We start from the raw sequence: 18827 nt of genomic DNA, 5'->3' as shown, positions 1-18827 counted from the left end.
GCACACACATGGTCTAGCAACGGACCCAGATTGATATTTAGGTATTGTTCATTTAGGTACAATTGTTAGGCAATATATTAAATCTTCTTGAATATTACCATGATGAAGCTTTGTAAACAAACCTGTAGATAATTTACCTTATATTTTTTCGTAGCCTTTGGAACTAGGAGTCTACTTACTACATATCGATGAAGGATAGAGAGGTGGGACTGGATATAACAGTTTATTAGTGGGTAAATTATTTTACTACTTAGCTGTCTTAGTTTAGGATTTAACTGCTTTCCTTGCTGTATGATATGATGATTGAATGGGGATCAAGCTTTATAACGAAACCACTAGATAACTTACCCTATATTTTTTTCGTAACCTTTGGAACTAGGGGTCTACTATCATATATCGATAGAGGTTAGAAAAGTGGGACTAGATACAATTATTCATATGCTGGTAAATTGTTTTAATGCTTGACTGTCTTAGATTAGGATTGAACTGCTTTGCTTGCTGCGAGATATGACATCTGAATAGGGACAATAGAGTCATGTAATCCCAACATGTTGGACACACGAGAACATAGATGTAGTCTTCATTTACTCTAAAAGACGGTCTAGTTAATTTGCAGTTTACACCAATATAATTTTTTCAATATCTTCAAATAAGATTCTGTTATTGATCAGACTTTGCAAGTATACACAAAGAATAGGTAAATAAATGTTCTGTATGTTTATTTTCAGAATGGATCGATCGATTATTGTTGAGATATTGTTACACTTTGATAAACTGATGTTGGTAAGCTACGATGCATGGGCACTTGAGAGGCTCTACCTTCAAGATGGCGGAGAAGTGAGAATATAGACATGAGTCCCTTGTTTATTTTCCTAGCTCTTTTTAAAAGAAATTATCTGCATGAATATGTTGGCGTACTCATTGCCGTTATTAGAGGCATTTTGTTACTCTGACCTACATCGTATCAACAGATTTCAGGTGAGCGGTTTTCTAGCCATTTGACAGCCATGGATTTATGGTCCAACACCAACTTTACTATCGGTCATTTAGGTAGTCTGAGGTATATACACAGTCCTCAGTTACAATTGCATTGGACTCTGGGGCCCACTGATTTGACACTTGACATTTTTCTCTGGTCTAGGGTCCTGAGGTCCTAGGACTTAATAGGAGGACAGATTGACTTAATAGGAATACTTTATATTAACAGCTAAGAAGGCGTTTGGAATGATGTTGGAGCCCGAATAAGGGGGCGAACAAATGTGTTTCCATTTGATCTGGATACTGACAATTCTATCAGGTTAGAGTTGAGAAATTACTTTTTATTCCATTATTTACTGGGTTTTGGTTGCAGATGTGTGTGCATTGTTCATTATATTTCTCACTTATTGTTTTTTTTTGCTACATACAAAGTTTGGGCATAAAAATCTAGATTGCACTAAAACCTAATACAATATACGGCAAATCACTATTTTGGAGATACGAATGAGCACAACAACAATAAGTTAACAAATTGAATGCACTTTTTCGTCACTTAATAATGTAACATGAGTGGTTTAACAATAACTGGTCTCCATACCCAAGGGCTTTTGGTGAAGGACGTGCATTTATTGTGGTTGTAATTTCTTTTATTTACAATAAGGTTTGTTCGTGTTTGATGAAATTTCAGCCTTGAGGAAGTCATTTGGGTTATCCCTAAGACAAAACATGTGTTGGCTATGACACAGTTGGAATTTATCATCTGCATACACAGAAGAAATGAAACTGAGTCTTAATTAGAAGAAAGGTTGTGACACAATTGGAATCCATCAAATACCTATACAGAAGAAATTAAATTGTGTTTGAATTGGATTAAACTCCAACTGATTCAACAAGACAAAAGGACTGAATAGGCATTTCTATTTTCTCTTCATGTTATTGCGGTTTGGACTTTGAGGTGCATTGTCCCCAAAGTAACATATTCGTATACACTAAAAAACCCACTATGGGTATTTGTTTCAAAACTGTACAGCTGAGCGTGTGCCACCAATGTTGTTATTGTGTTGTCTGACAATCTTTTGATTTTCAGGTTTAGGGATGAGGGTGTTTCCTTAAGAAGAGCACCGCTTAGTGGATACTTGTTATAGTATACGCTTGCTAACTGTGTCTTTGAGCACCGGTATCTCTATTGTCAAATACCACCCCCTCTTTTTGCAATTCCTCCACAGGGCCCTAGAAATTATGTGTCATCACTGGACTCCTGTGAAAGAAAAATGACATTGGCTATTATGTTCTCAGTTATTCTCTCCCACCTCAGAGCTAAGAGATTGTGTTTGTCTTCATGCACTTGATTTTGATCTCCTCTGAAAGTTAAAGCTTATATGCCTGCCTCAACACTTAAGGGGGTGGAGCCTGGCCATAGAGGAAATAGCTGTTCCTTCAATGTGCTCCGTGGGTGCATGGCTCAAATCCAGTGGCTAATACAGCATATACCTGTCATAATATGTCTAATAATGTGATTGGGTGCTCCTGAAGTCGTGGCATTCTGAGAAATAGGTTAAGGCGGCTGCAGTGAGACAAGAGACTGATCCACTTGCTGGTATGTGACCTGTAAATATCATCATCATAAAATCTTTTTTCGGATTAAAATAAATCCATATATATTTTTTTTTAAAAGGTACGGTACATAACAACATAGCCATACATACAGTAGGAAAAATATAACAAATTAAAACATATAGGCTGTTGACCCTAAAGTGCATAAACTATTAATCCTAAAGTGTATAGCAATCCTATAATCCTTATAACATGTGCACAACGATTTCATAGACAAGTAAATTTATTTAAAATCATCACCTTATCATAGCCAAATCCTGGCCGTACGACACAGGGCCAGTTCCAGCTTCATTAACAAAACATTACAAACTAAAAGGTGCAATGCAAGTAAGTATTTAAACTTGCATGATAGACAAAATCATAAGTGTAGTACGACCAAATTCTATGTTAAGTATTTGAAGCAGCTATTACTCCCGGACACTTTCATGTTACTGCTTAAATGACAAGAGTAAAGACACAACCTATCAGGAGGTTAAACCTTTTTGCCTGATCCCACACATATTCAGTAGAACTGTGAAATGGAAAAACAATAGATCTGACATCACATCTGAGGACCCTAATTGCCATTCTACAATCTCTAAACCTCAGTTTGCGACAGAGTGGTAAAATCCATTTCCTTCAAAACCTGGCATAAGATACACAAAAGATGACAACATGAACAATAGTTTCGGGCACCTGGAGGCAAAAAGGGCAACTGCTATCTAAGTTGTTAGAAGCCTGTCGCCACTTAACTGTGACTGATCGAAGAGGCAGGATTCCAAACCAAAATTTCATATATAAGGTTTTAGTTAGGGGAGATTCAATCTTGTCTAAATATCTATCTATGATATGTACTCGAAATAGACAGGTGATTATGCATAAGGTTCGCACTTCCTCTGTGTTAACATAGTATATTGGAAAGAACACTGTCCAAAAGTCACAAAGAATGCTGCCGATGGTGCCAAACTGGCAAGCACCCAACCACCCAGGGTGCAGTTGTGTTGGTGTGAGGGAACAGTCCAACACATAGAGGTAAAATAATATTACGCAAAGGCACTCAACAGTAGTTATAAAGGTCCATTCCTTATGGTGTTGAAGCAATCATGGTTCAAACTGCGTGTGAGTATATGTCAACAGATTTTATTTATCCGATGTGGATCCAGAGATACAACAGCCAACACGTGTTTCGTCAACAAGACTTCCTCAAGGCTAAAGTCTGAATCTATTAGGACATCTAAGGAATATTTGGAAATATGTAGGTAGGTGAATCAGCATGAGTCAGTGAGCCGGTACACTGCACTTTATACTGTGCATACGTGATGAACACCATGCGGCTTATCAAGGCCGTGGACACTGATTGGTATACATTTCTCTTAGGATGTGCTATGACAACCTAAGACTCATGCTGACTCACCTACCTACATATCTCCAAATATTTCTTGGATTTCCTAATAAATTCAGACATTAGCCTTGAGGAAGTCTTGTTGATGAAACACGTGTTGGCTATTTAATCTCTGGATCCACATCGGATAAATAAAATCTGTTGACATGTACTCACATGCAGATTGAACCATGATTATTGCTTCAACACCATAAGGAATGGACCTTTATAACTACTGTTTAGTGCCTTGACGTAATAATATTTTATATCTATCTATGATATAACCATCCTTAAATTCAAGAAAGGCAGTAATAAGCGAACCCACCCTTGTGGAGCCAAAAAAATATGATCTATACTTTGCCAACTTAGACGATTAAGTGCCTCTTTCGAAAACCAGAAAGCTGTTGTAGTGGCTAACCTGGATACCCACACCCCATCCCACTTAATTGACATTGGATAAACCTAAACCAGGTAATTCTGGAGGCCACTAGTAACCTCATTACATCTTACAGGCCCTGTGTTTAAGGCAATAGTGTTGGAGTCGCCCAAATCCATCACCAGCATAAAGTTGGTCTGAGACCCAGTCTGTTGATAAGTGATTGTGGACCAATATTAAGCCACAGGGTGATTAGAGGGGTACTAACAGGAAGACTCGTGAGGAGCTGCAGGAATTGATTTTCAGCTTTTTCCAAGCTGCTGACATTTATATGTCCCCACATTTCCGCTCCATAATAAGTTGCCCCAAGAGTTTGAATATTGTATAATTGTAGGGGGAAGAGTGGATATTGGTTGAAATGGAGAGCTCTGTTGGTACCTAATGATACCCCCTGTGAATTGCTCCATCTTGAGTCCATACTTTAGAATGTGTTATGTCCAATCAACTGCTCTGTAATCATGATCCCTAGGTATTCGAATATGAGGACCCACTCCAGAGGGACACCATCCAGAGTCAGGGGGAGGACAAACTGAAGAGCAAGGTTTGAAAACCATGTACTTGGTTTTGTTGAGAATAATTTCCAGACCCCTCCGTTTGCAGAACAAAATTAATTGGTCGAAAAGCTTTTCAATCTCCATTGGTGATTTAGAAATCAGAAGTGTGTCATTCACAAACAAGAGGGTTGGAACTTTCCTGCCAGTAAGACACTGGGCATCCTTATCACACAGCACAAGCTGACAAACTAGGTCATAAATATATAAAAGAAAGAGGCTTGGAGCTAACAATGGGCAAAATTGTTGGAATGGAACCTTGTAATAATACCAAGGAGGTACTTTGGGATGCCCAAATCGGCCATAACCTTCCACTAGAATGCCGTTGGTAGAAGATTGAATGTGGAACAAAGGTCCACAAATACCACGTAAGTGCACCCTCCCCCCACTGTGACATATTTCCAATAAATTAGTTGGAGGGGAAACCCTTGATCTAAGGTGCTGGTGCCATCCCTAAATCCAGCTTGCAAATGAGGTCTGCAATCCTACATCTGCCATCCATTCCAGCAGTCTTTCCAACAAAATGTCACTGAATAATTTCTGGGAGCTATCAATCAAACTAATGGGCAAGTAATTGGCAGGAAGGGCATTGGACACCTTTTTGAATATGATAATGATCTCAGCCAATCATAGAGGCAGGAGCGAGTCACTCATTATACAATTAAAAAACAAAACAAAATAAGAGTTCCAGATGCCTTTCTCTGCCTTGAAAAGGTAGCCAAGGATTTTGTCAGGGACGGGCACTCTATTGGATCAAATTAAATCAATTGCTTTATTCACTTTCTCAAGGATAACTGACCAGGCATCAGGGGCACCCATTGGTGTATATATCCTAGGCCAAGGCAGACAAGTTCAGCAAATAAAGCCATCAACTTTGCTTGGTGAATTCACAGCTCTCAAACAAAGAGCACAATAATCATGCTGGAGACTCACCAGAAAAGCTATGTCATACCAGGGAGTGCTAGTACTGCCAAGAACCTAAGGCCAAGTAAGCTGCTCCCATAGTGAAAGTCAGACAGGCCCATGCAGTGCTGTGTGAGGAATTTGTGGTGATTGGAACAAGAAACCGGATGTACTGGGGAGAAGAGTGAGCCTACAAAATGGTCACTGAGAGGGCTGTTGATGAACACCAACAAGGGGAGCTAACCCCTCCTTCCACCCAGAGCTTAATTTGTAAAAGAATGAGTGCCAGTGCCAAGAGCTCTGCTCAGATGCCTGCTGGAGCACCAGAATGCTAGTCTTGAATCCATACCAGGCCTCTTTAATCTACTGCCAGACACTGCTGCCCAATAACCTAACTTTTGCAAATTCCTGATTCCTCCATTTGTGACAACTAATCTGTCTTTTTCTTCCTCCTTTGTTCTCCTTTGGGTATTTTTTACTTTTTAGCTTGTGGTGAAAGTCTGAGAAGGATAAATAAGTCCCCTTTGTGTTTTTTTCTCTCTTGCTCAGAGTCAATGTCTGAGGGGGAGAATAAGAGCTGGTCCCCAAAAATTAGTTCCAGTGGCCCCCACCAACAACTATTAGCTCAAATTAAGCACCGCCATCTTGGATAGGGACAACCACTGATATTGGCTGCATGCATTTTGATTTACTGGAAGGTGAGGTTGTAAATAAGCGACACTGGAACCCTCACACCAGAGTATTGTGCTTATTAAATTAATAGAAATGGTTCAGTGTTTGTCCTGTCATTGAGGGCCTGATTTAGAGTCTGGCATATGGGTTACTCTGCCATAAACATGATGGATATCGCATTTGTTGTTTTACAAGTGCTATTGGATATGATACACTTGTAATGCGCCAGACAGGTTATCCATCACACTTGTGACGGAGTAACCCATCTGCTGAGCTCTAAATCAGTCCTTTAAACACAGTTTATTTGACACATTCTTGTACATTCATGTCTATAATGTGTGGTTTCTTCTTACAAAAAGGAAAGCCCATTGGCACTATATCAAACTATACTATTGATGAGGGCTAAACTAATGTCAACTTCTCTTCTCTGAGGGTGTCAGACAAACCAATAAACAACTTTATGGAGACCTTTTGGTACTCAGCGTTCAGATCTAAAATCATACTCACGAAACTTGCAAAACCATATAGTGATGCTCGAAGACTGCAGCAGAAGAGGAAACAACTGAAGGCCCGGACATTATTGCATTCCTCATTTCATTCTTGCCCAATTTCCTTGGGCTAGACTTTGCCCCCCCATTAGAATTTCAGAGAGCCCTGTTTCAGACCATTCACCATGGATTACCTTTGAGATAATGTACAACTTTGGTTAATTAGAGTTCCTACTCACCTGAATGAAACTAGTGCGCTAATCTAATGGCAATTTGATTCTGCTTGGATTCTCCCACAACAGCTTAGTATCCACTTTTTCAAAAGCTGTACTATATTCTGCAACAGTGCAAGATGGCTCTGAACATTCCTTTTTTTAAATACTTATTTTATTGACTTTGCTATGAATATAGTGATAGCAATAACAGGCATTTCAAATCAACTGTCTTACAACTTAACATCCCACAACCTACATCTTGCTTCTGATATGCATAGTTACACCCACATGTATTTATCAGTAAGTCCATTGACAATGCACATCACCCCTCTACCTTTTTCTCTCATTACATATGTTCCTGCGTAATTACACCATTTTTGCTAACGCCCAGTTGTAAGTGATGTGGACATTGGCTCGTCCGGGAATTGGAGTAAGTACATTTGTAATGGCTCCCAAATATCCGCATGGCGTGAGGTGGGGGGCTGCAACTCTGCATAAACCTGCAGCTGATCCTTCCAGTGTATCATGTCTGTTAGCCATTCCGTAAATGTAGGCACCCTCCCTCTCCCCAATCTGGATGCTGCTCTACGTTTTGCCAGTAGAAGACCTAAACTTGTGTATTTGCTGTGTGTACCCTTTAATTCTTCCCTGTATCCCAGCAGGTCTATCTGTGGTGTGAGAACCAATGGTGTGGAAATCATGAGGACCAGTGCTCGCTCGACCTCCCCCCAGTACCGCATTATTGGGGGGCACGGCCAGGCCAGGTGTAGGAATCCCGCGTCTTCCATCCCACATCTTGCACAATTTGCTTCGGGCCATAGACCATATTTATGGAGCTTAATGGGCATGCAGTATAGTCTATGTAGGAATTTGTAGTGTATAATTCTTACCCTGTTCCTGGCAGAAATCCTGCCGGTCTGCTGACAGCAGTATTCCCATTGGGTGTCCGAGAGCTGTATCTGTAGCTCTCCGTCCCATCCCTCCCATGTACCTCCACTTATCATTGGCTGCTTCTGATGCGCATGCCGGTAGAGGGTAGAGACCAGGTGTTGCGGTGTCTTTGCCTGCAGCAGTGTATGAAATGTGTTTACCGCAGGTGGTTCTAGTGGGAAGGCCGGTGTAATGTCCCTAAAGCTCCGCTTAAGGCGGATATACAGAAAATTATCCAAAGGAGATTGCAGCATATTGTCTAGGAGTGTATCTCTTTCATGGAACCGGACATCCTTGTATAGGTCTCCCCATGTGAGGATGTTTAACTTCTTAAGTAGTTTTGTACCTGCTGTTTCACTCACAAGTGAGACCGCACCCTGTCCCGACAACAGCATATCCGGTGCGTATAATACTTGTTTTTCAGCCCAGCTAGCTATCTTTTGACGTCTCTCTGCATGCTTGCCACCGTAGAGTCCCAGGGGGCTGTGATCATCATGTCTGGTCCCAAGTATCTGTGCGATGTAGCCGTGTGCCACCACTAGGTGAACCATGTAGGGGGTGGCCTGTACCAGTAATGTGCAAAGTGCGCCAGAGGTAGAGCTCCAGATTGGGGGCTTCAAAGCCTCCTCTGGCTGAATGGCTGAACGAGGACCTCCCATCTTACACACGGCTGCGTGCCCGCCCATGCCCACCTAATCATTTGGGTCCTTAACAGTTTAAAGAAATGTTTGGTTGGCGGAAATGGTATATTAAAAAATAAATAGAGTAATTTGGGAAGGATGAACATTTTCATTAGCGATATGCGGCCTGCTATCTAAAGGGATAGGGAAATCCAGCGTGTGACACTTGTTTGTATACTGTCCAGCATTGCCCCATAGTTTCATCTCATTAATTTTTCCTTCTCTCTGGTGAGCACTATGCCTAAGTAGCGAATGTTCGTGTCTATCCATTGGAGGGGAAACTCAGACCTGAATCTGGGCGTGTTTGCAGTTAAAGGGAAAATGTGCAATTTCCCCCAGTTTGTGTATACTGGACATGTGACCAAATCTTACAAATTCCTGCAGTAGTGGGTCTAAACTCTCCGCTGGATTTCTAAGGTATTGTGTTAAATCATCTGCATACAATGAGACCAGTATATGTCTGCTAGGCGTCCGACAGCCAGATGATTATGATGCTGATAAAGCTTGGCAACCAAAGGCTCCACCGCAAGTTCAAACAGCAGTGGCAACAGCGGGCATCCTTGCTTGGTCCCCCTCACTATCCAGAAGGGTGCCGTTGATCTGCAAGGTTGCTGCCGGTTTGTATGTAACAGTGCCACCCAGTCTCTATATGCAGACGGGAACCCCGTGTGTCTCTGTATGCCCATGAAGTAATCCCATTCCAGGGAGTCAAAGGCTTTTGTGGCATCCAGGAAAATTGCTGCTGCTCGGAGCTCAGGGTCTATGCTCTGCTGCAGCGCAAATAATGTATGCAGATTATGCGAAGTAGACCTGCCCGGCACAAACCCTGATTGATTTGGCCTGACCAGAAATATCATTATTAACTTAACCGGTTGGCCAGTACTTTCACCAGTATCTTATTGTCGCTATTGATCAGTGACAATGAGTGGTATGACTCACATTTGGAAGCTGCTTCAGTCAGTTTGAGAAATGTGATAATCAGGGTTTCTCTCATTGAAGGGAGAAGAATCCCTTCCCGTTTAGCCTCATTGTGAACCTCTTGCAGCCATGGGACTAGTATGGGTGCATATGTTTTGTAGAAATCGTCTGGTCCCGGAGCCTTGCCTGATTGTAATTGCACAATTGCTTCTCGTATCTCGTCTTATTCTAGGTCAGCCGCATGAAAATCTCTCTGTGAGTCACTCAGCCAAACCAGTGCTACATTCTCTAGATAGTTATCTATGTCTGGGGGGAGTTGTCCTAGTGGAGGAGTACAATTGTTCATATTATACTGCAAATGTCTGGAGTATGTCTGAGGTGCCACTAAGTGTATGACCTGATGGATCAAGGATCTCCAATATATTGTTGTCTGGGCGTGTCATGTAAATGGCCTTTGCTAGGGCCTTGCCTGCTCTTTACCCCTCTCCATAGGACCGCGCACATGCATATTTTCCCCTGAATAGGATCTCCCGTTCCGCCATCTCCTGATAGTCTGTCAATACCTCCCACAACCGCCAAGCCCCGTCAGTGGTATGTACTGCCACCACCACAGCTTCCAGAGACTTAGGTGCTCATTCTGACTTTCCCGCTGGGCCGGCGGGCGATCGCCAGAAGATCGCCCGCCGGCCCAGCGGGAAAGCCCCTGCAACGAGGAAGCCGGCTCCGAATGGAGCCGGCGGAGTTGCAGGGGTGCGACGGGTGCAGTAGCACCCGTCGCGATTTTCACTGTCTGCATAGCAGAAAGTGAAAATCTTTGTGGGGCCCTGTTAGGGGGCCCCTGCACTGCCCATGCCAGTAGCATGGGCAGTGCAGGGGCCCCCAGGGGCCCCACGACACCCGTTTCCGCCATCCTGTTTCTGGCGGTGAAAACCGCCAGAAACAGGCTGGCGGGAAGGGGGTCGGAATCCCAAGCAGCGCCGCCATAGAGGATTCCCTGGGCCAGGGGAAAACAGGCGGGAAACCGCCGGTTCCCCTTCTCTGACCGCGGCTTTACCGCCGCGGTCAGAATAGCCCTGGAAGCACCGCCAGCCTGTTGGCGGTGCTTCCGCTGCCCTCTGCCCTGGAGGTCCAGGGTTGGAATGAGGGCCTTAATTTCTGTTTCCATGTGCAGGGGCTTGGACCAACTATGACGGAGGATCCGCATGCCCTTCACTAGGCAGCTACCTCTCAGAGTAACCTTGAAGGCTTCCCAGATTGTGCTCACCTTGGGTACCGTTCCCTTGTTCCTAAGGAAAAACTCCACCATCTCCGTTCTAAGTTCCTCACGGAACTGCCCATCCAATAGCATGTATGGGGATAGCCTCCAGGTGACGAGTGGGGATGCTACCTCTGGCAGTGCTAGCCTGAGATTAACTGGCGACTGGTCAGAGTATGTGTGAGCCAAATGTGTGATCTCTCATATCCAAGGCGCCATTGACAGGGACATTAACCAGTAATCCAGCCTAGACCAGCTGGAGTGTAAAGTGGAGTAAAATGTGCCCTCCTTGTCATGCAGGTGCAGCCAGCGCCAGCAATCCACTGCGTCGTAGGCATCTATGTCAGTGCACAGGTGATCCGCCACTCTGCTGCGGTTTAGCACTGGCCCAGGCCCTCTATCCATGCGGGGATCCATAGCAAGGTCAAAGTCCCCTCCCCACAATAAATATTGTGATCCTATATCTACTACCTTGTTCCAGATATTATCGAAGAATGAGGGTCCGTCAGTGTTCGGGGCATAGCAGTTTACTATTGTGATGGGTCGCTGTTCTAGCCTTCCCCAGACACTAGTGTATCTCCCCCTGTGGGTCATTTCTAGCCCCCTGCAGGGGGTATGGGGTGCCCTTGCATATTAGGATTGCTGTGGCCCGGGAATAAAAGGAGTAAGTAGCATATTGTCTACATGAGGCCCATCGTGTTGCAGATGTGACCTGTGCGCCAGGGGCAAAAAGAGTCTCCTGCAGCAGTGCGAGATGTGTATTATGCTTCTCTAAATATGCTATTATGTGTCTTTTCTTACGTGGGTCTCCCAGTCCCCACAAATGCCAAGTAAGGCAGTTTAGCGTGTGGGCCGACCTCTGAGGCCAGGTTTCCGTTCTACCTTCTGTCACCTCTTGTCATTAACTGGAGTGTGGAGCTTCTGGTGAGGTGTGTGCGCATAGGGTGCTATGTACGCCTAACGTGAATACTTGGATTACGTGACGTGCAGTAGTGGGTAACAATGAAGCTATCCTTTCCTCCCTCCTCCCACAATGACGGCCCAAGACGGCTAACCAAACATACATGAGCAGTGAGGGCCCACTGGCCCGCCCGTTTAAAAGAAAACAATAATAAACAAAGTTTATTGTTAGAGATGGGGTCTTTGGTTTGCAGTCAGGTTACCCCCTGTCCAAGAAAGGACCCTCACTCTAGTCAGGGTAAAGGAGAATCACCCTCAGCTAACCCCCGCTCAACCCCTTGGTAGCTTGGCACGAGCAGGCAGGCTTTAACTTCAGAGTCTAGGTGTAAAGTATTTGTGCCAACACACACAGTAACTAAGTGAAAACAATACAAAATGGCACAACATAGGTTTAGAAAAACAGGAAATATTTATCTAAATAAAACAAGACCAAAATGTCAAAAATCCACTATACAAAAGTCAAGTTATGAATTAAAAAGCATAAAGAGTCTTAAATCCTAGAGAAAACAGTAATTACACTGTTAGCGGTACCTGGGTAGTGTCAAAATAACACTGCACAGGCGAGTGTGCTTTGAAAAAGTGCAGCGATGTGTCTGTTTCTCACTAGCAAGCAAGACTGTACGTCATTCCGCCTCCGGTCGGGTCGGCATGCGTAGTTTTTTCTCTCTGCAGGAGAGCGATACGTCGATGCGGACAAGCACCTCAGGTCCGGGCTTGCTTTGCGTTGTTTTTCTGTGCCCGACGTGGTTTGCATCGAAAATCCTGCTGCACGGTATCAGAAAAACCGTGCTATGTGGGTTGGACGTTATCAGCCTCTGTCAGCGGGTGTTGTGTGTCGTTTCTACAGCCGTGTGCATCTATCATCCAGCCGTGCTGCAGGTGGAGCATAGATTTCAGCCGGGAAGCTGGTGGCGCATATTTCTCAGCCATGTCTCAGAAGGTGCATTGAAATTTTTCACGCACTGCAGTTTGTGCATGGATTTTCAATCTTGGTCTGCCAGCTTCACCTGTCAAGGCTTCAGGAAATGGATAGGTCCCCACCTGGCAGGGCAGGACTCTCAGCAGAGAGTCCAGGTGCTGGCAGGGGAAGTCTTTGATGGCCCTGAGACTTCAACAACAGGAGGCAAGCTCAGGACAAGCCCTTGGAGATTTCTTCACAAGCAGGAATGCATAACAAAGTCCAGTATTTGTTCCCTTTCACCAGGTAGAAGCAGCAACTGCAGGATAGCTACACAAAGCACAGTCACAGGCAGGGCAGCACTTCTCTTCAGCTCTTCTCCATGCAGAGGTTCCTCTTGATTTCCAGATGTGATCTAATCTTTCAGGGTCCAGCACACATCAACAACCTGGTAAACCGAGGCAAAAAAGTTAGGGGAGACCATGCCAAGGATGCCAAGTCTAACATTTATTATTGTTTTCTTTTAAAGAATTTGCAGCGGCGCTGCTGGCAGGGGGGCGACGCTCCTCCACCCTAATGGAGGAGCCACCCCTGGTGTCTGTACCAATAGTCTCCCGCAACTGGTGCTGTGTCTGGTTTTGAGCTGTGGCTCTGTGGTCACTGGAAGGTGGCAGCAGTCATACAAACACAGATCCTTTCAATCCAGGATCCAAGTAACCATACTATACACATCCTGTTTTGCCATTTTGAAGAGAAGAAAGCAGGCTGAAAAGAATTGATTTGCTACACCCTCTCAGATCCTGTATATGTCATGGGTGATGTTATGGTGAAATGAAGTTTCGAGGGAACATGACTGGTCTTTGGTGTGGAGCAGAACTCTTTGTTCCTTCCACCTTTGCGCTGGAAGCTCAGCCACACCTCTTTGGTCCAAGGTAAATACAGGCTCATCCCTAAAATGACTACAATGTAACATTAATTCTCCTCCCAAATAGATTCTATAACAACTATGTTTCAGCACCAATTTAACTCTAATCAATTGGCTTTCGGTATCGAGTACAGCAGGGATATCCAGTAGAAATCAAGGAGAGACAGATCTTTGCCCATTTTAGGATAACCACATACCTAATTGTATACAGTACATAAAATGGATTTCACTAACAGTCATTCACATTGTTGGTTATCCTGAAAATCTGACTTGACTATGGCAACTTTCTATAAATGGACATCATCGAAATGTATCTTTCTGATCCAAGGGCAGCCCTTACTGCAATGACTTAATTGGTATCTGACTCTAGAATTTCAGATGACATTACCACAATTTTGATCTCTCTAAATTGACTTCCTATTGAGGCAAGTTGGTTATTGAAGCTTGACGTTATTTCAGGGGGCCATGCTCACTCATTATCACAAAGTTTCTCAAACTATAAACCCCATTAAAAAAAAAAGATCTCTAGAACAATATTTCCAGTATGTGCACTCAGGGTCTGAAACGTCATGCCATAATCTCTGCACAGACCTTTCATGTGTCACGTTTAAGAAATAGCTTAAATACCTGTTCTTCAAAGATCACTTCCAATTGTGACTGCACAGAAAGATCCTCACATAATTCAAGTAGAAAGGTAATTGAGGTTGATAATTTGAAATCAATCTTTTGTGATTGATTTTAGTATTTACACTTTGGGTGATCTGATGGATTTGTCTTTCGTCTATGTACTCCATCAATTTACATTACCATTTTTCTTACATCCTGGTGGCCTGGCCATGTATACGTTTCCTCGTCCATTCCCACCACACTGTGCACCTTTTGTTGTGTATATAACTTTTGTTGTAAGTTCTAAAGTATATTCACTGTATCTACATACTACTACTTTTTCTTTAGCTATTTCATATTTTATCTTCACTTGTAAGTATGTTTTTGTATTCTTTGTCCATTATATAACGAGCTCTACCATTGAGGTCGGTCTAGATAGGAAACTGCAGAACAAACATGCATGTCTTGCAATAAGTGGATTTCAGTGAAGGGCATCAGGGCCAGCTGACAGTGAGCAAAGTCGCAACTGCATGTTCCCCCTCAATGTCCATTCTCAGTATGCTACATTATATTGCGCGTTTAAACTCCTGTCCATTTAGTTGACTTGCAGACTTTCAGTGAATGTGAACGCATGGAGGGAAGTCTGGGGTGCCTTGCAAGCATCCATCTCTTCATTCATAGGCATTCGGAGAGATTTGAAAATATTAATATTAATGTGCAAGGATCCTGTTGCTCCGAGAGAGTACAATTTTTACGGTGTGAGGCGTTAGTACGCCTGTGGCAGCACAAAAATAATATTGGGAAGTATTGCCGACCCTGCAAAAAAGTGCACCCATGGTTCGACAAAAGATCAGGCCCTAAATTTGTCTATTTATTTGAGAACTCAATCGGTGGCGCCTGTCTTGGAAGGTGACAGATGATGAATGCGGTAATCTCAAAAAGACATGTTTGAATCAAGAATACCACACACTGTGTGCTATAATTCGTGGAAGGGGCATACCTCCTGAATGTTTGAATCAGTGACAATTTTTTCAAATGTTATGTGTATTATATATTCATGTCAGTTTGCTACATTGATACTTGTTTTATTCCAACTTTAGGTTTTGGTCACCTCATAAAACAGCTGTTGATGCTGGCAAATGGGCGTGTTGTGTTGGCCCTTGAAGGAGGACATGACATCTCCGCCATCTGTGATACTTCAGAAACTTGTGTAAACGCCCTGCTAGGAAATGAGGTAAGAGTTTTGTTTGAAGGTGAAGAAATCAAATAATTGCCAATTTTTATTTTTATTTTGTTGTGACCTAAAAATGTCTCATAGACCTCATATCTGACCATACGTGATGCGCCCAGTGTTTAATTGTGAGCATATAAATATGTATAAAAACTAAAATAAAACAATCATTAAACATGATGTGCATAACAGAAAACACGGTATCAAATGTTCCCCTCTTAATATATGATGACACACAAGATAATCATTTGTCTTGTAAAAGTCAGATTAGTCCATTTACGAAAGCTACAGACTGAAACATGAAAACAAATGAATGCTGTTACCATATAAATAAGTAGCACAAATGGATTTCTGATGTGCTACATGAACACATTCTTGTTTCCATCAAAGGGATAGTCTTTTTTGTTGTTGTTTTAATTAGTTGGTGTGAAAGGAAAGGGAACACAAGCTTAGAGTTCAAGTGCCATATTCCATCCTGTCAATTTCCCTTTGAAACTTTTCCATCAAAATCTGGAAGCCTCTTTCATGGACCCCAAGGGCCCTATTACATATAAGGGACACATTCCATGGATGTGCCATGGCGCACCTTCAAACAGGTGCATTGTGCGCAAACAAGGAAAGTGTGCCCTATTATGTTGCTGTGCTACCCTGAGGGCAGCTGCGGACTTGTGCTGCTCTGGGGGCGGCACATTCAAGTGAAATGAGGAGCTGCTTTGAAGCAGCCCCTCCGTGCTTCACTGTACAGGCAGCAACCCACCTGCACATTTGAGAGGGGAGAGAGATCCTCCTGCAGGTGGGTGCAGTGAGTGAATACACCCACCTACACTGGTATGTCTCTGGGGGGTTCATAGGACCCCTTTTACTGCCTACGGAGGGTTGTCATCAGGGATCCACTGATAGTGCACCACATTTTTGTGGCACACTGTCAGGATACCTCCTAACAGCTTCTTTGCCTCTGTGCCTTTGTCTATAATGTGGTGCGGGCGCGGAGGTAAAGGGATTCTCTCATTTACATGGAACCACGCCCCCATGCTAATAAGGAAATGCCCTTGGAGATAGTGCTGGCAGTACATGTGCACCAGTGCTATCACTATTACAGAAGGGGCAACGCAAGCGTCTGTGGTCCCTTCTGTAATACCAAAGCGCCTGGGTTGCACAATGCAGGCGCACATGCCTGTTAAGCCGCTGGGACAATTTCCATAATAGCAAAATGCTTGGGGCAGCAAAGTGACAGCATGCACCGTTTGACATTAATGGCATCACAGGATTCACCCTTATCCCCTCCACATCCTCATATTTGCTGCTGAGAGGTAAGGGGAGGGGCAAGAATGCTAATCTACAGAAAGGAAACAGTTTATTTTCTGGCCCTACTGCTGATGTGATCTCTAAAGCCAGTGACAGCAGGATCAGGGGTTTTAAAGGAGAAGTCTGCGGTAGCAGCTGTTACCCCTGACAACCCCTAACTGACGTCCATGACCTTTCTCCGTGCTCCAGACAAGGAGAGGCCTCCCTGTGAATTACATCCAGATCCGGCCTGCTTTGTTGTCCTGTGGGTGGGCTTGTACTGGTGAAAATAATGTGGCCTGGGGTACTTTCTTTTCCCACAAGAGATTCTTAAATACCGGTACAGCTCATTCTGAAATATTGTTTCTAAATATTTTATTATAATTTGGTTAATACCAGAGGATTTCCTGCTCTCATCGTCACAAGCGTGCCTCTCTCAGTAAAAGTGGTTGCTAATGCAGAAGATCAGATATTGCTTACTGATGGGTTTATTGTGTGTTGTCTAAAACTTGTACGATGTTGATGAAATTGTGCAGCAATCTGAGGCATTAGGAACACTGCCTTTAATATAGTTGCATTCATACCTGGGGTTTGTGGTATTAGTTGAATAAAATAAACCTGAAAATTGAAAGATGACAATCAGATATAATTCCAATTTTAAATTCTGAAGCTATGGGATTAGGTATCAGGGATAGGAAGGAAAACACTGTTGGCAATACCGAAAGATGGAGCAAAGAAAAGTATAGAATACCTGTTTTTATGAATCAGGAAGGCGGGATCTGGTCCCAGAGCAGGAATTCAGAGAACCAAGACAGTTAGCCAAACAGAGGTTGAACAGTAGAAACAAAACAAGCATGTGTAAAGATAATAGATGTGAATTTTGATTAAATATTTTTTCTTTGATTGATGATTTTGTGTGCTGGTTGTAAGGATGGTTGAGTTGGCGAATGCAGATACAAATGAAAGGTTAGATGAATGTATGAAAAAGAGATTAGGTACCCAGCTGGGTGAATCATTGAGTGCACATGAATTATTAAATGCATTGATGGATTAATGGGGAACTGAATACATGGACATATTGCTGGTTTAAAAAATGAGTGTATACCAGAAATAACGGGTAGAGAAATATAATCTGACATACATAGTTTGTCCTATATTTGGCTTACAAAAATATTGTCACTTGAGGTTTTTATTTTACAATATTAACTCAAATAGACCAATATTTTTGAAGCCAGTATTTAGGACACAATACTTGTCAGATGATATTCAGACAACAAAATCCGGGTACCACACTAGAAGAACTGGTAAGAAGATGAGTGAATGTCAGATTAGTGCTGAAGACCATTTTCTTCTGCCATTGTTGCTCAGTGAGCCAGGCGCTCATCCATTGATTCCTTCATCATCACCCATGTTGACCAACTCACATACCATTGCTTTCAGTGATGCACTCATTCACACAGTCACACACACACACACCCTGCCCCCTCCCACTGCCCTCCCCCCAACCACCACAAGCATTTTTAGAATTTGAAAAAACATGACCTGTCTGATTTGCCAATGGATAATTTTGTTCAGGGTGTTCATGATGAAATCTTTGGCTGTGCCGTCCCTACAACTGACATATGAAAAAGCAAAAAGAAACAAGTGTTTGCTGCTGAAAGAGAAGACACGCCTATTAAAGCACGCATACTGTTTATCATGTGTCCATAGCAATCGTTCCAGTAATTTGCCATGCTCATTGGTGTGAGCTCAGTGTGAAATGAAAACAAGCCGTCCGGTGCAATGGCACTAATCTAAGCATGCTCTCCTCTACCTGTTCATTGTGACCCGAATTCAGGCTATGTTGTAGAGACACTAATTAACACATGCTCATTGCAAACCCATTTCTATCATGATTTCCCTTTCTATGCCATGCTAAAGGCA

The 18827-nt window shown here is 43.1% G+C and overlaps 1 protein-coding gene across 1 annotated transcript in view; it reads left to right on the top strand.

Annotated features, from left to right (window-relative positions):
- LOC138262031 (histone deacetylase 9-like) overlaps window positions 1-18827 on the top strand; it is a 1178236-nt gene that overhangs the window by 801296 nt on the left and 358113 nt on the right. The window contains exon 11 of the mRNA XM_069211700.1: window positions 15490-15623. Coding sequence (XP_069067801.1) covers window positions 15490-15623 — 134 coding nt within the window. The remainder of the gene's footprint in view (window positions 1-15489; window positions 15624-18827) is intronic.

Source organism: Pleurodeles waltl, chromosome 10 (assembly GCF_031143425.1).
Source record: "Pleurodeles waltl isolate 20211129_DDA chromosome 10, aPleWal1.hap1.20221129, whole genome shotgun sequence".
NCBI lineage: Eukaryota > Metazoa > Chordata > Amphibia > Caudata > Salamandridae > Pleurodeles > Pleurodeles waltl.
The sequence above is the reverse complement of the archived record's forward strand: the minus strand, read 5'-3'. Positions and strand labels throughout refer to the sequence as shown.